Source organism: Chenopodium quinoa, unplaced genomic scaffold (assembly GCF_001683475.1).
Source record: "Chenopodium quinoa cultivar QQ74 unplaced genomic scaffold, ASM168347v1, whole genome shotgun sequence".
In the NCBI taxonomy this organism is placed as follows: Eukaryota; Viridiplantae; Streptophyta; class Magnoliopsida; order Caryophyllales; family Amaranthaceae; genus Chenopodium; species Chenopodium quinoa.
In genome coordinates, this window is record NW_018743212.1 from 5,687,246 (window position 1) to 5,712,781 (window position 25,536).

Here is a 25,536-nt window from a genome sequence, read left to right on the forward strand (position 1 = left end):
GGAATCCGGAGAGGGATCCGGTGAAGAATCCGGAGAGGGATCCGGCGAGAGATCAGCCGATAATGAGGAGTCCAGCTCTGGCTCTGATGAAGGGTCTTCTGAAGAGGCGACTTCTATTGACGAGGAGGCCTACAAATGGCCGGCTAAGGGCGACCCGACTGATATGACCATGTCCGCCAGGGATGTGGTCACTTTAAACGCCACACTCCCTACTTTTTAAAAGAAGAAGCCGGTTGGGAAGGAATGGGAAGTGGTTGTCCCGCCTGTAGAGGCAAGCGTCGTTTGGACCGACGACGTGGACAATGCCGACAACTACTTCGGATGCTATGAGGCGGCATTCACAGCCGGCCTCCGTTTCCCCCTTCACCACTGCATTAAAGCCATACTAAGGGGGTATGACTTGGGCGTATGGCAGTTGACCCGCAACTCATGGGTCAACATACTTGGATATATTGCCGCCTGTGAGCTGCAAAAAGTCAAGCCAAGCTGGGAAGCATTTGCGCATATGCATTATTTAAGCAGAGCGCCGGGTGGGTGGAATGCGTGGTACACTCTCACCACGCTTCTGGAGTATATGATGAATTTGGACAAGCCGTCCAAATGGAGTAATTGGAAGAGTAAATTTTATGTCGTCTCTTCCCCATCCCCCCAACTTAACCACCGGCTGCGCAGTTACAATAAGCATCCGACATTGCTGGGAAGAAAATGCGCTCTCCCTAGAGTACCAGCTGAGGCTTGGGACCAAATAATGGAGAGAGGTCTCTTTCTAAAGACAACCGCTCCACTGGATGATGGGAGCGAGATCATAGTTCCCAAATTTTGGGTGCCCCATCCGGATTGGTTTAGGGATGAGGGCTTTTTGTCCCTTTGTAATTTAAGTACCATGTTGAAGAAGGGTAGGTTCACTGATTGATCAAATCTTTCCCGGATGGGTATACTTTGTGTGATCTCTAACCATGTTTTCTTCTTTTTTTTTGTAGAAGAAGAAAAAAGAATGGTGCCACCAGAGAAGACACCGGCTACTTCTACCATTCTTTTGAGGAAGAAGCAATTGGAAGAGAAGAAGGCGGCGCTGGCCGCCAAAAATGCCGGGGTAGTCTTTTCTTTACCATATTTCTGTTTACAGTTTATTCTTCTTTTGCCGGATGTACCCTTTTTCTCGGTACATGGTTTTAACCGGATGCATCTTCTCTGACTGTTTTTAGGCCGGGAGCCAAGTCGTACCTCGCTCTGTAGCGAGTATGCAGAAACGACCGGCTGGGAATATTCCCAAGCCAGCCGCCAAAGTGCCTAGGGTGGCGGCTCCTGCCCCGGGTGCTGGTCATACAAAGAAGACGCCTGACAAGGACAGGCCAACAACAGCAAGAAAAAGCCTACAATTCACTCCTCACTTTGAAAAGGTGGTGGAGTCAACAAGACCGGATGCTCGTACTCAGACGGGCTCCGGTTCATTAGCGGCTGGGGGGCTTTGACCCCACAGTCCGAAAAAGGTAAAACTTCTGCCTTTGATCCCCCCTGGCCGCTTGGGCATATGAGAGTAAAAACCCAAGCAAGCCAATCCGGGGATTCTTTTGGACACCGCCTGAATATTGGCGAGGCATATGCCTAATACCTTACAGATGATTCTATGCTTGCAGATACAACCTCCAGCCGTCCAAACTATCAGCAATATGCTAAGAGGATGGTTAAGACCATTACTCGGTCTGAGAGGGAAGCTGTGCCGGCTATGCACACGGTCAATCTTGACCGGATCACTTCTCTTCTTATTGAGGTACATAAAACCGGATGACCTATGTTTAAGCAATAATCTTTTTTACCGGATGCAAGTATTTTGTCTTTAATCTTTCCTCACTTTTCCCGGCTGATATCGCAGACGCTGCTGAGAGTTAATGGGCTTAGCGTCCCTCTGCACAAGAAGCAGGAGGAGGTAAGAGACGCTCAGAAGCGCGCATCTGAGCTTATTGACGTTTGCCAATTCAATGCCCTTTCATATGACTTGGAAACTGAAAGAAGGAAGTTGCAATAGGAGGAACTGCTAAGGAAGGCGGCTGAGGCTGGGGAGGCTTGAGTTGCAAGTAAAAAATCTTCAAACTGACCTTAAAGCTCTGGAGAATGCTGACAAGGAGAAAGCTGATCTTTGGAAGGACAACAGTCGGCTGGCAACTGAACTTGCAAACAATTAGGCGGCTCATAAGAAAGAGCTGGAATAGGAAAAACTCCGCTTGATTGAAGAAAATGAGGCCGACTGTGAAGAGCGCATGAAGCTGGCTTGGAACCTCATCCATCCGGACTTCGAGTATGAATACTGGAATCTTCGATACCAGTATGCCTCTGAGGTTTATGAGGCAAAGGTACTCGGCGCTGACCCTCCTCTCGCTTTTGAGGATTGGGTTGAGCACAACACAGAGATTCAGCCGGATGAGGCTAATCAAGAAGCGCCAGTAGAGGATCAGCAAGAAGTGGGGGAGCAGTCGGCCGAAGTTCTAGTCGATCCAACTCAGCAGCCGGAGCATCAGTAGCAGCAAACTCAACAACAACAATAACAACCTCAACAGCAACAAGAACCATAAACATTTTCTTTCTATCTTTTTTTCCTTTCCGGCCTGTGAGCCGAGTAGTTTTCGTGTAACTTTCCCGGACGGGGGTCCGGTTAACATTTGGAAAAATTCTTTTTAATCTACTAGCCGACGCAGTCGGTTTTGCTATTTTATATTCTCTCTATTGCATTTTTTATTTATGCAATTTCTACAAGTATTGCAAGTTTCTACTACTCATCCGGTTAATATTCTTCCAAAGTAGAATGGCTGTTTATTCATTCCAAAGGTAAATGAGCAGCCGTTCTATTTTTCGCCGGATGAAGTGATGGTACCGTGATATGCCCCTGAAATGGCTAACTGTTTACTCCAACGGTAAACAGGCAGTCGTTTCATTGACAGCCGAACGGGTTGTAAAAACCGTTTGGGTGGCTTTTAGATAAAACCCGGTTGCATTAACCCATACTAGGATTTTTACTTTGCCGGATGGACCACTTTTGGGTCCTTGCCGGATGAATCCTAGATGGAAAGGATCATTTCTAACGGCTGCGAGTTTCTTTTAAGTAAATTCCGTTTGAGTCATTTGATCGCTAAGCTAGAACAATGTACCACCCGAAAGGGAGTTGTTCTCTTCAACGATTTCACCCGAATGGGTGTCGCCGGATGACTGCTCTTATTGGAGCAGTGATTTTTAACAAGTGTTCTTCCGTCTGTGTTTTTGCACTAGACAGGTGCTAATACAATTTGGATGAATGGAAATTATATGCTTTCACATTTCAATACTATTTACAAAAAATTACAAATTCCTTAGAAGTAGTACTTTTTCAAGTTATCTACATTCCAGGTACGAGGCAGCCGCTTTCCGTCTGAGGTTTCCAGGCGGTATGTGCCGTTTCTAATTTCTTAAAAAATCCGGTAGGGTCCTTCCCAGTTTGGGGTTAGTTTCCCTTGTTCGTTCGCCCTACCGGTTGCCTCAAGCTTTCGTAAAACAAAATCTCCAACTTTGAGGGGGCGTTTGCGCACCCTTTTGTTGTAGGCCCTCATCATTCGCAGACGGTAGATTTCATGACGTAAGGCGGCATTGCCCCTTCTTTCAGGAAGGGTATCCAAAGCCAGGCGCATGGCTTCCCAATTTGCCTCTTCATCATATAACATGATTCGAAGTGTTGGCTCATATAATTCAATGGGATGCACCGCCTCTGTGCCATATGCCATAAGAAATGGAGTTTCACCGGTTGACCCCTTCTCAGTAGTTCTGATAGACCAAAGAACATGAGTCAATTCCTCTGCCCAAAGACCGCCTGCTTTTTCAATCTTCTTCTTTATGCCGCCTGAGATGAGCTTGTTAAAAGCTTCAACCTGACCGTTTGCTTGAGGACAGCCAACAGATGCAAAGTAATGGGAAATCCCTTGATCTTGCAACCAAGTCTTTAGGACAGGCGTTTCGAACTGGGGGCCATTGTCAAAGACCATTGACATAGGTACATCGAACCGGGTGATGACATTTCTCCAGATAAAGGAGATGACATCCTTAGTTTTGATGCCTTTTACCGCCTCGGCCTCAACCCGCTTAGTGAAGTAATCAACGACCACTAAAATGTATCTTTTGCCGCCTGGGGCAGGAGTGTATGGCCCCAAAATGTCCATGCCTCATTTGGCAAAGGGAATAGGGCTGTGAATAGCCGTTAAATCAGTGGCCGGCTATTGGATCAGCCGGCCAAACATCTGGCACTTGTCACATCTTTTTACCAGATCTAATGCGTCTGCCTCGAGAGTGGGCCAAAAGTATCCCTGCCGCCTGGCTCTTTTGGCAAGAGTCTTCCCGCCACTGTGTGATCCGTAGAAGCCGGCATGCAGATCTTCCAGTATTTCCTTTCCCCTTTCTAGGGTAACACATTTGAATAGCGGCTGCAGGTAACCCTTCCGGAAGAGTTCACCTTTGTGCATTACGAAGCTTAATGCTCGTCTTTTAAGAGCAGCCGCTTCTGATGAGACACCCGGTAGTGTGCCGTCTACCAAGTAATCCTGGATGGGGTCCATCCAAGTGGAGCTTCGATCTAGAACTCCAATGGGATCATGTTCAATGCTTTTCTTTTCCATGACTTCCCAGAAGACTGACCTAGGCGTATCACATGTGGCGGATGATGCCAATTTTGATAGTGCATCCGCCTGATTATTATCGGACCTGGGTACTTCACTTAGATTGAATTCATCAAATGCCCCAGCCTCCTCCTTGACCGCGTGAAGATACTTAACCATCACCGGATGGGTGGCCTCATAATCACCGTTGTACTGGCTAACGATGAGTTGAGAATCAGAACAGGCGTCAACTTTTCTTGCCCCGGCTGCCTTACACATGCAGATACCGGCTAGCAGGGCCTCGTATTCAGCTTCATTATTTGAAGCTTGAAATTTGAATCGTAGAGCATATTCGTATTTGTCCCCCTCTGGAGAATGACAAATTACGCCTGCCCCACAACCATTCATAGTAGAGCTCCCGTCTACATATACTTTCCAAACTTGATCAGTATTATCCGGCTGTATCGGCCTTGTCATTTCAACAATGAAGTCGGCAAACTCCTGACCCTTCACTGCCCGCCTAGGTTCGAAAGTGATTTCTAGACTTTGAATTTCCACAGCCCATTTTATCATTCTTCCGGATGACTCTAAAGTGGTCATAGGCCTTTTGAGCGGTTGGTCAGTATAGACGGTAACCGGATGAGCCAGGAAATAAGGTTTCAACCGCTTGACTGCTTTGAACAAAGCCAGATCGAATTTTTCGATCATGGGATAGCGGAGTTCAGCGTTCCGGAGGACATGGCTGATGAAGTAGACCGGGAGCTGGTTGCCGTCTCTCTCAGCAAGGAGAACGACACTTAGGGAATGATCTGAGACGGCTAAGTACATATAGAGAGCCTCCTGGGGTAGGGGACTCACTAATCTTGGCAAAGAATGCAAGTGCTGTTTTAGCCTCTGAAATGCCGTCTCAGCCTCTTCACCCCATTCGAATCTTGACCTCTTTTTGATTGCTTGAAAAAAGTAGAGGCACTTGTCACCTGACCGGCTGAGGAATCTCCCCAATGCCGCCAGGCAACCGGTAAGCTTTTGAACCTCCCTGGCGGTACGAGGCGACTGCATGTCAATCACCGCCTGTACTTTGTCCGGATTGGCCTCTATGCCTCTCTGATCAATCAAGAATCCAAGAAACTTCCCAGACTCAACTCCAAAGACGCATTTTTTTGGGTTTAACATGACTTTATGCCGCCTGAGGGTGGTGAAGGTTTCTCGGAGGTCAGCTAGATGATCCGCCTGTAGTTTTGACTTGACTATCATGTCATCGATGTACGCCTCCACATTCCTTCCAATCTGATCATAAAAGACCGAGTTCATCATTCGTTGGAAAGTGGCAGGCGCATTCTTCAACCCAAACGGCATCACCGTGTAGCAGTATAGCCCTTGATCTGTGACGAAAGCCGTCTTTTCTTGGTCTTTCTTCCACAAGGGTATCTGATGGAAACCAGAGTAGGCATCCATAAAACTTTTCAGGGCATGGCCGGCTGCAGAGTCTACCAAATGATCTATCTTTGGAAGCGGGTAGCTATCTTTTGGACAAGCTCTGTTTAAGTTCGTGTAATCTACGCACATCCGCCAGGTTCCATTCGGCTTTTTCACAAGGACAACATTGGCTACCCAATCCGGGTAGTAGCATTACCGGATGAACCCAACATCTAAGAGTTTCTTGACCTCAGTTGCTGCCGCCTGTGACCTTTCCTCGCCATGGTTCCTTTTCTTTTGCCTGACCGGCTTCTTCTTAGAATCCACAGCGAGTTTATGAACAGCAAGATCCGGACTTACACCCGGCATCTCTTCTACTTAAAAGGCAAACACATCTTTGAACTCCTTCAGCAAAAGGAGCAAGTCAGGTCCCAAGTTTTCAAAAGCAACCGTCCCAATTTTGACGGTTCTGTCTGGCCGGCTGTCTTCAAGGACAATGTCAATTATTTCTCCAGCCGGCTGGGGGCGAAGGCCGTCTGGCCTCTCCCCTGACAGTGATTGCCATTGTTTCTCCTTTACAGGTGCCATTTGGTCCGCCTTCCTCTTTTTACCGGCTGGCTTAATAGCCGGTGAGCTTTGATCACAGTCGTCAAGTTCAACTATCTCTTTCTCTTGACCGTCTGTGTTAAGCGTTGGTTTGATGTCCGAGAGGTAACACTCTCTCGCCATCTTTTGGTCCCCACTCAAGGAACCGACTGTGCCATCATCCCTTTCAAACTTAATCAACATTAGAGATGGGATGATGACTGCTTTTGAGATGTTAAGTGTTGGGCGGCCAATAATCAAGTTGTAGGCACTCAGCTCTCCTACAACAAGAAACTTGACAACCATGTGCTGGCCCTTTCCCTTTTTTCCGAACCGGATGGGTAGATCAATCATGCCCACCGGATGTACTACTCCTCCCCCAAAGCCAACAAGAGGGTATGAGCCCGGATGCATGCTACTGGGCTTGTACTTGAGTTTTTCTAAGAACCGGTAGCTTATGAGGTCAGATGAGCTCCCAGTATCAATTAAGATCCGGCCAACTCGTTGATTGGCGATTTTGCACTCGATGACTATGGGGTCATCATGAGGCCGCCTAACCTCTCCTCTATCTTTCTCGGAGATGTTAACTTCCGGAAATGAATATTTAGACGACTGGCCCTCATCCACTGAGTTGACCAGTTTCCTAATGTTATCCTTCGTGCCCCGGATGGTAGGCCCACCTCCCGTAAATCCACTGGCTATGGTTAGGATGGTATCCTCATCCGTATGGGATTGATTAGCCGGTGTTTTTGGGGGTGGTCCTTTTACTTGTTTGGTAGCACCCTCTGACTTGGATAAATAGGAGTTGAGAGCCCCTTCATCAGTGAGCAGGTCAAAGAGCCGCCTGAGGCTAAAACAGCCCTCAGTATCATGGCCAATTTCTTCATGAAAAAGGCAATATTTGCTCTTATCTCGGGCGCTCACGGGACTCTTCATGGGAGCCGGTTTTTCAAGATTCAACCGGTCCCTTACTTCTTTGAGAATGAAGGCACAATCCTTGTTGAATTCATACTTTGGCACATATGGATCCGACCTCTTTCTTTTCTGGAAAGGTTGTCCGGATGGGTTTGCTGCCCATACCCCCTTTCTCTTATTTTCTTCCTTTTTGGCCGGCTGGGTAGGCCGATTCTCTTTTTTGTCGGATCTTTTGTAATCCGTTGGAAGTTTCACAGCACAGAGTTCCATTGCTTGAATGTAAGCCTCCACCTTCATAAGCGCCTCGTGAAGACTAGAGACCCTCTTCCTAACCAAGTCAAACTTAAAAGTTGACCCGTCTTTTAGGCCTTTAAAGAAATCAATGTAGGCAACGTCATCAGACAATCCATGGATTTGGATCCTCATCAGGTTAAACCGCCTGACATATGACCGGAGCCCTTCCTTATCTCCCTGCTGAATTGCCCCTAAATCAAGGCTTGTTTTCTTGGCAGGAATATTCATAGAAAAGTTGGACGTAAACCAGTAGGCCAACGTCCTGAAATTATTGATGCATCCGGCTGGGAGGTTGCCAAACTAACGTTGAACAATCCCTTTCAATGTTCCCGGGAAACACCTACACCATGAGGCATCATCCAAACCCTGCAAATACATCAGGTTGGTGTATGCCATGAGGTGATCTTCCGGGTTGGTGGTACCGTCATAGGCACCCACCAACACGTTTTAAATTTTCGACGGCTGGGCCATCTCGGTGATTTCCCTGGAAAACGCCGTTGGCTGTTCCCCAAGGTTGAGCAGCCGGAGCTGCCAGTCCATAGGCTGGACAGGCGGCTGCTGCTGCCCCCCGAAAAGACCCGGCTGTGAATATGGAGATTGAAAAGGCGTGTATGGTGTCCCATGCAATGCCGGTTGGATGATATGAGGGCCGGATCGAGCGGAAACCTCGCTCGTCCGGCTGTCATTGTTTGATCTCGAGTGCCTCCCTGATGTGACATTGAAGCTGTCTCGAAAGGTCGATGTTGAAGCCGACTCGAAGCGTTGCTGAGTCTTTTTATCCTGAATGAGCGTCCGAGCATCAGAATAGACTTTCTTTGTTCCATCCGGCTGTATGTGCCGGACGGGTTTTCTGGCTCCATCCATGGGAGTGTGAATCTTTGAGAAATCAATGGGCCTAGCCAGCACCTTTGACTTCGGGTGCGGGGTAGACGCTCTACCTTTCACTGTCCGGGCCGTCTTTTTTCCAGGACGCCTTTCTTCCGTCTGACCCTTACGGGGGCCGGCTGTGTTATCTAGAATGCCTTTGATTTCCCCTTTGAAACTCATCATCATGCTTATGAGTTCATCCCTGGAGACTGGGGTGGCTCCTTCTGAAGCAGGAGTTAACCCAAGCGGTCCCCTGACAGGATGGTTTGGGCCTGTCTGTTGCTCTGCCCGTTCCCTTTTGTCTTTAGAACGAGTATGCTTGGTTCTAAAAGAACCATCGGCAGCGGTGTAAGTTTCAACCTCATAGTTGTCGGCTGTATCTTAGTCCGAGTGGACCTCGGCCTCACCAGCAGGTTGACTACCTTTACCCGGCAGTACAGGTTCTGAAGTCATCTAGAAAGTACTCTCCCCACAGACGGCGCCAGATGTTTGGGGGTTTTTTATGTGTCCTACGGGAGAGTTACAATTTCCTAGTATGCTTCTTCCTTTGGCTGGGGCTGGGGTGTTCCGCCTCCGAAGATTAAGTTAGTATCTTTCTTAATGAGGAATTAAGACAATAAATGCTTCTCGATTTGAGAGCGTTTGCAAGGGGATTTGTGTTTTGTTGGTGGTTGGAAAATGATTAGATCCCATAAATGAGGTCTACCCCTGCTATTTATAGTAGGGGAGAACTGTACCTCAAAAATGACACGTGTACAAGGACACGTGTCACAGGCTGATTAGCCTGTTTACTAACCGTTGATAGGTTGACACGTGGCAAGCTTTTATTGGGCCACGTGTCTAGGGTAATTTTACCCTAAACACATGACAAAAAATATAGTTTTGCGAATATATTTATTGGAATCGTCTCAATAAATAGATTATTAATTTTCAATTGTTATATGTGCCCAAAAAAAATGAAGTATTTATTGAAAAACGGAGGGAGTAATACAAAGACATATCAGCCAAACACTACAAAAATGACTTCTAAAAGTAACTCTTGTATGTTTTTGCCCACAAAAATGTAATGGCAAATTAGTTATTACTCCATACCTTTATATTATGTCTCTTCCTTTTCATTGTGTAAGTTGCAATTATAATACTAAGACGACACTTATACACGGATATTGATTCGCAGCTTTTTGCGTTCAATTAATTTTCTTTTGAGAGATTTACATGCATTAATTGGTATACAAAGATTTGCTCTACTTTAGCAGCTTTTTGGATCCAATCAATAAAAGATCAATCATTTACTCTTTAAATGTCAGTAGACCACCGGCACTGGTCTTATGAACAGTAGGACATTGTCCTTCCGTCCATACCCTCGGCTTGGAGTGTTATTTACGGTCTTGCCATTGTATTCTGATTTTCACTGTTTTGCAGCTTCTTTTTCCTCTTTCTATTCTTCTTCTCTCTCTTCGTATTCAGTCTATCCTTTTTCTTTTCTCTATCCTTCTTCTTTTCTCTCTCAATTTGCTTATTTTTTCATTTGGGTTTTTTTTCTTTTTCTTTGCTCTTTCTCCTTCGTTCGTTTGTTTGGCATTGAAGCTTATTATATGAGGTGATTTAGTGTAGATTTGTTTAGTTTTTTGGGTTTATTGATTTTTGGTCTTTACTGATTTCGATTGTTTCTGGATTTTTTGTGTTTTTTTATTTGAGTTTTGAATTTTACTGATTTCGATAGGTTTTTTTCATTTGGGTTTCTTATGTTCTTTGTTGCATGCAGTTGAACGCTTTGCTTTTGGTGAAGGCGTCAGTGAGCTGGGTGTATCTACTGTGAAGGTATTAATTCTAAATTCACAATTGATACACTTTATCAAATCAAATTAGGGGGTTTTTCACTTGGGTTTTTTTTTCTGTTTCTTTGTTCTTTCTTCTTTGTTTGTTTGTTCGGCATTGAAGCTTATTATATGAGGTGATTTAGTGTAGATTTGTTTAATTTTTTGGGTTTATGATTTTTGATTATTACCGATTTCGATTGTTTCTGAATTTTTTGTGCTTTTTATTTGAGTTTTGAATTTTACTGGTTTCGATTGTTTTTTTTTATTTGGGTTTTTTATGTTCTTTGTTGCATGTAGTTGAACGCTTTGCTTTTGGTGAAGGTGTCAGTGAGCTGGTTTTTTTTTAGATTTGGTTGAGCTAATTTAAATTAGAAAGTGTAATATAAAAACAGTGATTAAAGTGTGAGATTATATATTTTAATTGACAAATATAAAAGCATGCAATTGATGTTGGAGGTCTAACAATGGAGGATGAGGTTTAACAATGGCGATAATTAGATCTTTTGGCGGCTGTTTGCAATGTTGCATGCTTGAGAGTTGAGACGAAACGCAGGAAAGGGGAAAAAAAACCATGCAATTGGGTTATGTATATTAGTCTTTTAATTTTGTGAGGAGTTATAGTTGATTTGATTAATATGACAAATATAAGTGCATGTAGTTCATTAGTTGATGTTGAGTGTGTAACATCTGAGATTTTGAGTTTCAATAATGGCAGTAATTATATTTTTTTGGCTCTTTAGAGCACCCATATACAGAATCCAGAGTGATTCCAAAATACTTGCAGCATGGTCAGAGTCTAAGTAAAGGGGTGATGCATTGATTTGATCTAATTAGTCTGTTAGTTTTGTTAATCAGGCTTTGCTTTTCACATTGAGAAACAAGTTTTGGGGCATGCTTGGGTTGAGGTTAAATAATTAGGGAGATTAGTGAAAACTAAAAGAACGTTTTGTGGAGGTGATGTAATTAAGGGAGGAGGAAGGGATGGGGGAATGGCTACCCTCCAAATAAGGGTAATAGTTCCCCACCAGCCCACCCAGCCTCCCCCTTGGCCCTTGAGTATAGATTTCCCTAAAAATGAGGGTAACTACCTTACCTAGTGCACCTTCTCTTTAGTTTTACTTATTTTCTCCTTAGTTAATGAATTCCAACTCAAGAATACAGAAAAATAAGTTTAGACAAGGGCTAATATAATCCAGAAATGAAGGTTCAATTGGTTAAGTTCACATAAGGGGAAAGGGTTACCATTTTCATTTTACAACTAAATTTTAATTTTAGACAACTTCAAATAAGATATTTTAAGGTGAAAAGAACGAAGCCAATTTCTATCATTATCTTTACCTTTGTTATCTTTCTCCATTGTCATTTATTGTACTTTCTTCTGCTGTATTTGAATGCTTCTCATGAATCTCATCTCTAGGTGATTGATTTTTCTGTGCTGTAGCTCTCTTTTGGAAGATTCCAGACAGATGAACAAGCATGGTAAGATATCATAAAATCTGTAGGGACTGTAGCTGTTGTTAGGATCAGTACGATGGATTGGCTTGGTTAGTCTCAATATACAGAACATACTGTTTACTGGTCGGCTGTTTCATCTGCTATATCAGAGGTATTTCCTCACGTTGATGCTTGAATATTGTAGAAGTTCATGGTTTATCTTTTGTCTCTAGGTCTTACACTCACTTTGATTTCATAACACCCACCACGTCTATATATATTACCTCAAATCAGAGCTGTAGGATTCTTTGGAAAACATCATCTGCTGCATCATGTTTTTAGCTATCCTTCATAACCCTTGAGAGATTTTTTTTGGGTGAAGGGTTATGAATTCTCGTTGCCTCTCAATTTTGAGTGTCCTCCTAATAGATCTAAAGCTATATAAGAAGTTTTTGGTTTTCATGTTGACTCTTTGGGGAAGGATACTGAGCAATTAATGAAAAATACACTACTCCCTCCATGCCTAAATAATTGGCCACGTTTTTATTTAATAAGGCCACTATTATCTTTAATTTTGATTTTTCCCATAATATTCTTAGCTATATCCATAACAAAGAGTTTCAAACAAAAACAGTGGTGGTGGAGGTGTACAGAATATGGATAATTAAGTTGTTATTATTATAATATGGATAATTAATTGTTTGCTTGATATTGTTTATAATATTTTTTGATTTAATTAATAGCTTATTATAATATACTATTTAGAGTACTTGACATTACATAAAACAAAGATAATAATATAATAAAAAAAAGATATAAGTGTTTAATAGGCCGAATTGAATTTCTATTAGGTGTATAATTTAAAGTATTAATCACAACAAGACATAAATGAATATAATTCGGTTATAGATGTTTGATGCTAATAAAGTTATTTTTGCATATGAAGTTCGGTAAAGGTGTCGAAAGAAAAGTACTCGACATAGTGTAAGAAACATATGATATTGAGTTGGCTGGTAATCTCTTCCTCAGTTTTATCTTTTACTTCTTCTTCTCTTTGTTCTTCCACTTCTTCCTCTTGTAATTATGAAGATGAACAATCATCCGGCCTTACGCACAAGGATATGGAATGACTTATTTATTTAATACATCAATGTCATTGGAAGAAAAGTGCTTCACAGAGTGTAAGAAACATATGATACTGAGTTGGCTGGCAAACTCTTCCTCAGTTTTTTCTTTTACTTCTTCTTCTTGTTCCTCCACTCCTTACTCTTTCTCTCCTTCTGTGTCTCTCTTAATCTTTCTTTTCTTGCTTTTTCTTTTTCTGTTTTATCTTTTTTCTGCATTTTCTTCTTTGTCACTTTCTGATTGCTTAGTATCTTCCTCACCTTTCTGAACTTCGCTCCACCTTCGCCAACATTCCCTTGACCTTGCTGCACCTCCACTGACCTTGCTCCACCTTCGTCAGCACTCCTCAAAATGGGTGATAGACAAAAATTGGTTTAAGAATAGCAAAATATTCTGTAGTGAAAACAATGACCATTTACTTTAGAAAAATTAACTTTGAAGTGATTAATAGGCAGCTGAATCTTTTTATTTTTAATCCAATTCTCGTGTCTAGCCATCGGGACATGTTTCTTCTTTGCTAGATTCGCGCGCGCCATATAGGGGACATGTTTCTTTTTTGCTAGATCTGATTAAGTGTTAATTAGTACAATATATGTTGGGAATTCCCGTTAAGCTATAGTTCATTTGCATTATTATAAGCTCATCTGCCTATTTAACCTCATTAGAAGTAGTATAAAAGGGATAGATGCTAATTTTGTATGCATTAGGATATGGAACGACTTATTTATTTAAAACGTCAATCTCATGTATGAGGATGGTTGTGCTGTTGTAGGGAAAGGTGTCGGAAGAAAATTGTTTGACAAAGTGCAAGAAATATATGATACTGAGTTGGCTGATTAATCTCATTAAAAGGAGTTAAAAAGGGATAGATGCTAATTTTGTATGTGGTAGGATATGGGACGACTTATTTATTTAAAACGTCAATCTTATATATGAGGATGGTCGTCCTGTTGTAGGGAAATGTGTTGAAAGAAAAGTGTTTGGCAGAGTGCAAGAAATATATGATACTGAGTTGGACTTTTCAAATGTGTGTCAGAAGACTCACATTTGAATAGATTTGGTTTGAATTTGAATTTGAATAGAGTTAATCAATTATGAATTCAGAAAAAAAAAGAAGAATAATGTAATATACTTGTAGAGGATTATGAAGTGACGAAAGAATAATACCAGATGGAATTAGCATAAACTAAGAAAAATCAAACAAAGATTGGTTTTATCCAACTATCCTATATCGTAACAAAGACAACCTTGGAGTAAAACTCATAAAATATTGGGCTATCAATTATTGGTTTTGTCCAACTATCTCTTTTTAATCAATTATGAATTCAGAAAAAAAAGAAGAATAATGTAATATACTTGTAGAGGATTATGAAGTGACGAAAGAATAATACCAGATGGAATTAGCATAAACTAAGAAAAATCAAACAAAGATTGGTTTTAAACAATTATTGGTTTTATCCAACTATCCTATATCGTAACAAAGACAACCTTGGAGTAAAGCTCATAAAATATTGGGCTATCAATTATTGGTTTTATCCAACTATCCAATTATTGGTTACTTAGGATGGTTGTCCTGTTGTAGGAAAAGGTGTCGGAAGAAAAGTGTTTGACAAAGTGCAAGAAATATATGATACTGAGTTGGCTGGCAAACTGTTCCTTAGTTTTTTCCTTTACTTCTTCTTCTCTTTGTTCCTCCACTCCTTTCTGTTTTCCTTCTTCTGTTTCCCTCTTTTTTTTCCTTTTAAATTTTTCCCTTTCCCTTTTCTTTTTCTGCATTTCCTTTTTCTCCACTTTTTTGATTGTTCAGCATCTTCCTCATCTTTCTGAACTTTGCTCCACCTTTGCCAACTCTCCCTTGATGTCGCTGCATCTCCGTTAAGCCATTTCATTATTGAGTTTTAAACACCTTCATTAACAGCTTCTGGTTCCAATTGGTCTTTTTAAAGGTATGTCCCAAGACTCACATCTCAGAAACCTTGCCCGATGAGCGCCAGCTATCCTTGACCTTCACTCCGCCCTTTGATTGTTCGGCATTGAACTATCTTTATGTTGTCTGTAAGTTACTGCCTTGTTTTGTATTCTTTTAAATGCCTTTTACAATATAGGATACTGGTTACTTAGGCTGGAGTTTCAGTAGCCTGTTTTTTTTAGCTTTACTCCAAGGTTGTCTTTGTTATGCAAAAACTTGTTCATTCGCATTATTATAAGCCCATCTGCCTGATTAACAGCATTAGAAGTAGTTAAAAAGAGATAAATGCTAATTTTGTATGCACTAGGATATGTGACGACTTATTTATTAAAAATGTCAATCTCATGTATGAGGATGGTCGTCCTGTTGAAGGGAAAGGTGTTGGAAGAAAAGTGTTTGAAAAAGTGCAAGAAATATATGATACTGAGTTGGCTGGCAAACTCTTCCTTCGTTTTTTTTTTAACTTCTTCTTCTCCGTGTTCCTTCACTCCTTTTTCTTCCTCTTCTTTTGTTTTCCACTTTCTTTTCCTTTTATAGTTTTTTCTTTTCTTTTTCTCCATTTTCTTCTACTCCTCTTTTCTGATTGTCCAGCATCTTTATCACCTCCCTGAACTTCGCTCCGTCTTCGCCAACTCTTCCTTGATGTCACTACACCTCCCCTGTCCTTGCTCTACCTTTACTGCACTCCCCAAAATGGATGACAGACAAATATTGGTTTTAAAATAGCAAAATATGCTGTAGTAAAAAAAATGACCATCTACTTTAAAAAAAAAAAACCTTTGGAGTGTTAACTAGGCAGCTAAATCTTTTTGTTTTTTGTCCAACTGTCGTGTCCAGCCATAGGGACATGTTTCTTCTTTTCTAGATCTGAAAATGTATAGATCCATCTTAAGGTTATGAAAGTGTACAGGGTACAATTAACCTCATTCATTTTTTTTCCTCTAACATTTGTTATTCCCCAAAATGGGTGATAGACAAAGATTGGTTTTAAAATAGCAAAATATGCTGTAGTAAAGAAATGGCTAGCTACTTTAGGAAAAATAACCTTGGAGTGATTACTAGGCAGTTAAATCTTTTGGGTTTTTTTTAAGGTTATGAAATTGTTCAGCATGAATGCAGCTGAAATCAAAACAATGAAAGATCTTGTATGGCTCTTTTACATAAAACTTCTATTAAATTTACATATAACTTAAAAGAAATTGTAAATATTTTACTTATAAAGAATATTGTTAATAAAATACACTGATAATATATATACTAATTACAAATGTACTGTAGGGTGATGTGGTTGCCTTTCAAGCAATTGAACAAAAACTCAGGAAAAATACAACATTCTTCAAACTCAGTCCATCTAATTCCCTAGGTTCAAGCAGTGTTTTAGAATGGTCACTCAAAACAATTGAGACCGCTGAAGATGCATCCAAAAAGGATTTAACAAAATCAACTGTTGCAAGAAGTGAAGAAATTGAATATTCAGATTTAAATATGAATGTGGAATTAACACCAACCAAGCCCTATGTGAGTACTTCAGTTAATAAAGAAGATAATGTTACAGCTACATACGAAGATTCAACATATTCAAAAATAAGAGACAAAGGGAAAGATAAAATTTCAGAAACAACTTTCTGTAAATTCCCATTGCCATCAAAAGGTATCAATTCTAACACATATTTATTATAAAATAAGCTCTCTAAATTATGCATGGTAATTCTTGCAAATTAATACACCTATACCCCTATTTCCAGGTATTGTTATAGCTGATGAAGGCCATCGAATTGCTGACAGAAACATGAAAAACAAGCCCCTGAAACATTCAACTGCCGAAACACCTGCTACTGTGAATTCTCCTAAGGTTTCACCTGCTGAGTGGACAACACTCTGTCGCACATGCAAGAGTGGAGACAAACTGTCTCCAATGACTCCAGTACAAAATGAAGACACGAAACCTAACTCGGTTTGTGAACAAAGTGTTGTTCGAAAAAAACTCCGTCTCACAACACCACAATCTGTTGAAAATGAAGATCATGACTCTGCCACCAAGGACCCAACTAATGCTGTACCAGACAGTGATGCAAAAACGTCTACACCCAAGAATGATCATGTCACAGATCACTGAAAGATATTGGCAGGAAATAAAAAAAAAACAGCAATGTATATAGGTAAATGAACTAGCTACTATGAAAAACTTCAAAGGTGTGGTACTGTCACCCCCTTTTTATGAAAAAAAATTGCTTGCATGATAATTACATCAGTGACATCTATTAAACACGAGGAGAAAAAATCCTCTGTATATTTTGTATTGCTCCAGCATTGCATTAAAATAAGTTTAGATGAAGGTAGAATATCCAATGTAAATAGGGTTGCAATTCTGTTGAGTTAAATCTTTTGAAGAATTTTCTAAGAACATGTACAATAGTTAATGTTCCTGGAAAACACTACAAAGGGTAGTATGTTGATTATTAGAAAAATACACTGATGTAATGTTCATTCATAAATCAACATATATAAAATATAAATATTATGCTAAATTAAAAGTTTTTATGATTATATTTATCCCAAAATGCAAAATATAAGAAATGAGTGTTTTTTAGTATATACTTTTCAATCAATAGACAGGATACAACTTTACAGCCTCCGGCTGCTATTTTTTTACTTCAGCTTCATTAGTGGTTAATGATCCCTGTAGGACGTAGAAAGCAAGAATTAGTTATCGGAGACAGACAGACCTGTAAAACAGCAGTAGCCACAAATACGATTCTCAACCAACAAGGACAAAATGTAGTATGTGTTTATGTAGATATTGAACAAAAAGCATAAAAGAACAATTATGCAAATAATAGCAATTATTTCAAAACATAAATGACCACCTTTTGAACTAAACTGCTCCTATGAATTGGGCGTTGCCTTCAATCTGAAGTTAAGCTATTATGTTAACTTTATTCACTTGCTACAAAAAATAGATTTACCAACTTCTTTCTAATAACGTAATTTAAATCACATCTTCCTCATATAATAACTTAGAATGCACAATTTCTCTCTTACATTGCCTTTTAATACTTTAAATTCTTACAACATACACACACTACGTAAACATAATTACCGTGTAACAAAACCGCCGGATACAATCCTTACTAACAATAACCGCCACCATTATGGTGCCGCGCGCGAAGCGCGCGGGACCACAACTAGTGGAATTAAAAGTAAGCAACACTAACTAGCTGGTTATGCGACATCAATACACTAATATTAATGAGCTCAGCTTATAACTTTGTTTGATTACAACTAAATAGATCCAACTAGAGCCGTTTATAATGACATTTTTTTTAATTGATAATTTGTTTTTAGTTAGGTTTTGCTACTTTTGTTTCGTGTAATTTATATTTAAAAGCGAAATTAATTACATTACTTTATGCTCTAAAGTGGGGATAAAAATAAATAAATTTCATAAATCATAATAGTTTAGTGGATTTGGGCTGGTCATTTAAGTTAGAGTTTAAGATGAAAAGATATTTGGAGGTTTACGTGAGTTTTGCATTATAAATATCAATGTGGACTCGCGAAGGCGTGGATGCGGGGAATGGTTTTCTCGTTGCCATTCGTAATGTTCTTATAGATATTAGTCATGGTTCTCTTGACAAGTCTTGAAGTTTCTTATTTATGTCACAAAAAAAAAAACAGAGGTAAGTCTTGAAGTTGGTAAGTTCCTTCTTTTCCTAGACATTGGACTTCGATATGAAATGAATAAATTGGACTTGGACTTGGACTAGTTGGCCTAAGACCTTGGATTGGACACATTGGATTGCATTAGAGTAGAGTAGATACAATTGGAGAAGAAATAGGATAGCAAAAGAGTAAGAAGACAAGATAAACTATGACCAGCGGGTAACTGATTGGTAAGAACTGATTGCATTAACTGGTTTGACTAGCTGGTAACAATAATTATTCTGACTAGCTAGCTGATTGGTAAGAGCTGATTAAGTACACTTGTTTGGTAAAATTAGAGTTATAGCCATTTTGTAAGTGGAGCACATTAAATTTCAATTTAGAAAATTGACATTTTTATTTTACATATTTTTTTTTTTTAATGACAGGAAGATATAATTTCATCAACGAATAGAAATACAGCATCTACAATAACAATGAAGACTTGTAAACCACAAATTTAGAGAAATTTACATAACTTTAACAATCAAAATCATAACTAATTTGGATATTTGGCATAGCTCACACCCCACCGCTTCAAGCTTGACACGAGCAGTGATTTTCGATGTCTTTGCATCTTTTCAAGAAAAGACCTTTGCAATTCGCGCTGATGTTTTGATCGTAGAGTTGATGACAAACCCTAAATCTATATAAATCTAAATCACCTTCCAAATAATTATTAAAACCCTAAAAATAAAATATTCATCCATAGATGAGAATCAAAATCCTAGAATATGAGAAAAACCCAAAAAAATGGGACATACTCTCACCAATGGAGAAAACAAAGCAAAGCAAAACAAAACAAAAAGCAAACCAAGTAAAAACTGAATGAAATTAAAGAAAAAGGGTATGATATAGTCTAATTTCCGAAAATATTAAACTATTTCCATCCTAAATTGCCAAGGAAATTAAAACCCTACAGGAGAGCAGAGGGAGGAGAGAGAAGAGAGAAAAGGAGGTGGAAAATATTTCTTAGTCTATGGTTCACATTTTATTTTTACTTATATATAACATAACCATTGCAAACCATGCTACCACTAGGGATGATAATAGGTCGGATTCATATCGGGTGGAGCTTCACCTACATCCATCCGCTCCTCTCGATCTACCCGCTACCCGCTTACCCCATCATCCACATCCGATCCACCATCATCCGTGAATGAAACGGGTGGATTGGATGCTAAACTGGTTTTCTAGCAACGAGATTTTTTGAAGAAGAAAGATCTTGAGTTAGACTTGGAGATGGATCACCTGCGAGCTGAGAATGGTGAACTTATAGAGGAAAAGAAGAAACTCCAGGCCAAGAGAGCTTTGGTATAACAAAATGTCCTTGATCGAAGAAGAGAGAAGAAACAATTGAAGAGCCAAATATCTGAGGGTGCTTCACTAGTGCAAGAATCTTTGTCCCATTTTATGTGGGGTTTTGTGGTGTCCGACACCGCGCGGAAATTAAACAAAACTCCTAAAGGATCACATGCATAATTAATACAACTAAACAACCTAACATGCAATAATTAAAAGCAAAAAACACATAAACACACAAAGAGGGGGAGAGAGAAAGTAAGGACAAGACTTCCTTACCCTAGAATTGTGCTTCTCACAAACCCTGAGCACGAACACGAAAAGCTCTAGACACGCTAGTGCAAATCCTCCTTCTTTGCACACCCACGTGCCCGAACGGGTCCCTACCTCGTATCTTAGACGAGGCTAGACAAAAAAAAACTAGAGTATAACGAACGTAAAGGCTTGCTCACTCTTTTGGGAGATACCTTATTGAGTTCAACTCAAGTGAATAATCCCAACTCCCAAAGTTGGTATTTATAGGCAAAGGCTCCCAAAAACCTCAATCATATTTCCATGTGGGAGAAATGATAAGGTGAGAAAATTAGGTAATTAATTTAATTCTAAATTAAACTAAATTAAACTAAACACAAATCAATTAGCAAACAACAAGTGACAAGAGGAGAGGGAGGGTAGGTGAGGACCACAAGAGGAGGACCACACCTTCCCTGCTCCTTAAGGCAAATCCCCTTTCACAAAATAGGGTCCAACAAGCATGCGCCAGCTGGCGCTCAGCCTTACGCACCAAGGCACGCCTTGCTGGCGGCCCGGTGCTTGGCTGGGCCTGCCAGCAGGCCCATCGCTCGCAAGCGCCCGCAAGTAGGCCTTGCGCGCTGGCAGGCTGTTGCGAGCTGCTTGCTTGCGGCAAGGCCAGCCAACCCAGCAACGTGTGGTGCCTGATGTGCGAGCGGCTGGGCACACCAGCCCGTAAGCATGCCCGACCAGCAGGCCTAGCACGCATATGCATGCTGGCTTGCGGCACAGCCATGCCTTGCCACAGGTGGCCTTGGCTAGCCTAGCCCTTGCATGGCTAGGCTAAGGCGAGCTCAACGTAGATCCCAATATGAAGCTAGTGAAGAAGAAAATAAGAAAATTCGCATTGGAGCGAAACCAGATTATAAACGAAGAAGTGCAAAAGCTGCTAGATACAGGAAAAATAAGAGAAGTCAAGTATTTAAATTGGCTAGCTAACGTGGTTGTCGTTAGCAAGAAGAATGGAACATGGAGAGTCTGCATCGACTTCACAAATTTAAATAAGGCATGCCCCAAAGACCTGTTCCCCCTGCCTTATATTGATTCAATGGTAGATGCTACAGCTGGGCATGAGTTGTTCACATTCATGGACGCGTATTCAGGCTACAACCAGATCCTAATGCATCCAATTGATCAAGAGAAGACCGCCTTCATGATAGATAAAGGAATCTACTGTTACAAGGTGATGTCGTTCGGGTTGAAGAATGCTGGTTCCACCTACCACGAATTAGTCAACAAGATGATCAAAGACCAGCTGGGGGACACCATGGAAGTCTACATCGACGACATGTTGGTGAAGTTCAAGTAAGTAGCTGATCATGTAGACCACCTGAACCAAGCCTTTGACGTGTTGATAAAATACGAGATGAAGCTGAATCCATCTAAGTGCTCGTTTGGAGTATCTATAGGTAAGTTCCTGGGCCATGTAGTAACGCAAAGAGGAATCGAAGCTAGCCCAGACCAGGTTTGTGCTATTGTTAATCTTTAATCACCTAGAAATATCAAAGAAGTTCATAAATTAATAGGCAGAGTAGCTGCATTAAATAGGTTCATCTCGAGGTCATCAGATAAATGTCATCTGTTTTACAATGTTTTAAGGAAGAATAGAGGTTTTGATTGGACTGATGACCATGAGAAGGCCCTCTAGGACTTGAAACTCTATTTAATGTTGCCCCCTCTATTATCTAAACTTGCTGAAGGAGAGTCTTTACAGCTTTATCTTGCAGTTAGCACCTAAGCTGTAAGTGCTGTCTTGGCAAGAGAAGCTGAAAGTTAGAAGTTGCCTGTCTATTATGTTAGTAAAAATCTCCTTAGTGCTGAAACCAAATACTCATCACTTTAAAAACTGGTGTTAGCACTAATAGTAGCTTCACAGAAATTACGTCACTATTTGAAACTTACCCAATAGTGGTGAAAACTAACTATCGTATCAAGGTTGTGCTGCGTAGACCAAAATTGACAGGTCGAATAAGCAAATGGGCTATCGAACTAAGTGGATTTGACATCAAATATGAACCCAGAACAATAATAAAGTCACAAGTCCTAGCTGACTTTGTGAATGACTTCAACCCTGACCTAGAGCAGCAAGCAGAGCAAGAACTAAAGAAGGTTACCCAAGTTACAAATCCAGAAACCTGGAGTATGTACATAGATGGATCATCCAACTTTCGAGGTGCAGGTCTAGGTGTAGTGCTGAAGTTGCCACAGGGGACATGATGGTACAATCTATTTGTTGTGAATTCAAAGCTACTAACAATGAAGTAGAATATGAGGCTTTGATTGCAGGAATGAACCTAGCAAAAGATCTTGGAGCTTCCAGATTGCAGGTGTTCTGTGATTCTTTCCTAGTTGCAAGTCAGATGAACGAAGAACTTGCAGCTAAAGACTCCAAGATGATTCTGTACCTAGACTTAGCCAAATCCTTACCAACCAAATTCGCTACTTTCTCTATTAAACAAATACCTAGAGCCTAGAACACGCAAGGAGATGCCCTAACTAACCTTGGATCAGCTCTAAAGAAGTCCAAATTCTCCTCTATTCCCTTAATCCATCTGCTAGCACCTATCATTAACATAGAAACACATATGCCAAAACCTATCAACCCAAATTTCGCTAAGTCTAAATCCAGCAGTTCAAGCACCCCCAAACCTGTTCAGCCTAAACTTGTCAATGATGAACCTATCGAACCTAACATTGTTGCCTCCATAGTAAAACAAACTAGTTGCATTCAACCTATCTTTAATTACCTAGAGCACAATACCCTACCTTAAAACAAGGCTAAAGCAAGAGCACTCAGATTCAAAGCATCCAAATACATGATCATCCAGGGTGTTCAGTTCAAAAAATCAACCAGGGACGTTCTACAATGCTGCATTGAAAAAGATAAATGCGAGCAGATACTTAAAGATTTTAACGATGGTAAATGCGGAGCCCATTTAGGCGGAAGAACTCTAGCTAACATAATACTAACCTATGGTTACTATTAGCCAACATTGCGCAAATACGCACACAGGTATATAAGTAAGTGTGACAGCTGCGAGCTAACGTCACTCAAGTATCACTCATAGTCTCTTTGAATCTTTGTATCCTACTTTGACTCTATGGCTTTTTAGGAGATGGGGCATGGACATAGTTGGCAAATTGCCACCTGACCCAAGTCAAAAGGTCTATATGTTAGCTTTAACAGATTACTTTTCTAAGTGGATAGAAGCAGATTCATTTCAACAGGTGATAAACAAAGAAGTGATCAACTTCATCTGGACAAATATAAATCTGTAGATTCGGTGTGCCATCTGAAATTGTCTACGACAATGGATCCCAGTTCTTAAGTGCTCCAACCAAACATTTCTGTGATAAATGGAACATCACTCTCATTACTCCAACACCCAGATATACACAAGCAAATGGATAAGCTGAATCTAGCAACAAAGTAATCATTGGTTCTTTGAAGAAAAAGCTGAAAGCAAAGAAAGGCAAGTGGGCAAAGAGATGCCCAGGATCCTATGTGCCAACAGAACTACACCAAGGATAGCTACAGGTCAAAACCCTTTCTCCCTGGTGTATGGGTGCGAAGCTGTATTAACTGCAGAAGTCACCAGTCCAACAACTAGATATGGTCTGCTAACCCTAGAGCGAAACACCGAGGAGCTGTCACATGACCTAGATACAATTGAAGAACGAAGAGACTTGTCATACATAAGGATGGCCACTTATCAGCAAACAGTGGCAAGAAACTTTACCAAGAATGTGAAAGCAAAGATGTTCAAAGTAGGAGACTGGTTTCTTAGAAAAGTATTCCAAAATACAAAAGAGCTCAACGTAGGTAAGATGGGGGAAAACTGGGAAGGTCCATACCAGATAGACAAGGTAATTAACAAAGGAGCCTACAGGTTGGTCACACTAGAAGGTAAGCTGGTACTTAGAAGCTAGAACGCAACGCATCTGAAACCTTATATATATATATATATATATATATATATATATATATATATATATATATATATATATATATATATATAGGGGAGGGATCTAGTTAGGATTAGGTTGAGATGAACGGTTAGGATTAAAACAAAACAAAAACCAATAAAATCTTTTTTAAAAAAAACCAACCCTAACTTTATCTCTCTTCAATAAACGTACGTTCATGACTTTCTCTCTCCTAAAATTAAACTCCCAAAAATCTCCATAGAAGCTGCTGTTGGAGTTTTTGGTAATCCTTGTAATGCAAATCAGAGTGTTGCTAAATGAGTGTGGCTACCTTTGGTGCCAATGTGTGCAAGGATCTAGAAAGAAATAGGTGTAGCAAGCAAGATTAGTGAGCCAAGCAAGGCCGAGCTAGCAAGGGAGCTAGAGCTCGTTGCTAGCAATGGCTTGCGGTAGGTTCGAGCTATAGCTCGCATGCGAGAGAGCTAGAGCTCGCTGCCAGAAAGCCTACGGCAGAGCCGAGTAAGAGCTCTCATGTGAGAGAGGTATAGCTTGCTACCACAAAGCCTACGGTAGGGTCGAGCGAGAGCTCTCATGCGAGCTATAGAGCACTGCCAACAATGCCTGCGGTAGGGCTGAGTAAGAGCTCTCATGCAAGAGAGCTATAGCTTGCTGCCCACAATGCCTGCGGCAAGGCCGAGCGAGAGCTGACATGAGAGTGAGCTATAGCTCGCTGCCCATAATGCCTGCGGCAAGGCTGAGCGATAGCTCACTCGACAGCGAGCGATAACTCTCTCGACCATGGGTTTGGGCTTTGCGTGGAATGCTACCTGCTTTGTTTCTTTTTATTTCTTCTCCCATAAATACTACTCCTTAACTCTTATTTCATACTTACGTTATTTTCATCATTGAAAAGACCTAAACACACAAACACAAACTTACCCTTTGAGGATCTGAACAATTCTTGAGTAATTCCACTCTTCGGGTTTGGGTGCACGAATTACAAGGAGATTTGCGTTAAACTTGCGGGTGTGCGTCACTAGGAAACTTGTACCGGTGGTGGCGTATTTCGCTTCTAAGGCAGTGGATTCTGTTCTGCGTTGCGACTGTGAGTTTGAGATCTTCAATTCAGGAAAGCTCTAATAGTTTACTTATTATTGATTTCAATAGTTATTATACCAAGAATTTAGAAGCGAAATAGTATTTTTTTACTTTTGATAACATGACTAGCAATTCTCAAACTCGTTTATATTTAGATCTGTCTAAGTTGAGTCTCTTG

The 25,536-nt window shown here is 40.7% G+C and overlaps 1 protein-coding gene across 10 annotated transcripts; it reads left to right on the forward strand.

Moving 5' to 3' along the window:
• Window positions 1-9,825: 9,825 nt before the first annotated feature.
• On the forward strand, window positions 9,826-17,566 carry LOC110734532. 10 transcript variants are annotated; one of them, XM_021914698.1, is made up of 6 exons: window positions 9,843-10,290; window positions 10,456-10,511; window positions 11,928-12,116; window positions 15,016-15,124; window positions 16,317-16,689; window positions 16,784-17,566. In XM_021914698.1, the coding sequence occupies exons 4-6, from the start codon at window positions 15,116-15,118 to the stop codon at window positions 17,152-17,154; spliced, it is 753 nt and encodes a 250-aa protein (XP_021770390.1). In that variant the 5' UTR covers window positions 9,843-10,290; window positions 10,456-10,511; window positions 11,928-12,116; window positions 15,016-15,115; the 3' UTR covers window positions 17,155-17,566. The 10 variants fall into 10 exon arrangements, 7 of the variants coding, with proteins under 7 accessions (XP_021770390.1, XP_021770389.1, XP_021770393.1 ...); XM_021914697.1 differs by having other exon boundaries at window positions 11,952-12,116; XR_002513858.1 differs by lacking the exon at window positions 16,317-16,689 and having other exon boundaries at window positions 9,826-10,290; window positions 11,952-12,116.
• The last annotated feature ends 7,970 nt before the right edge of the window (window positions 17,567-25,536 follow it).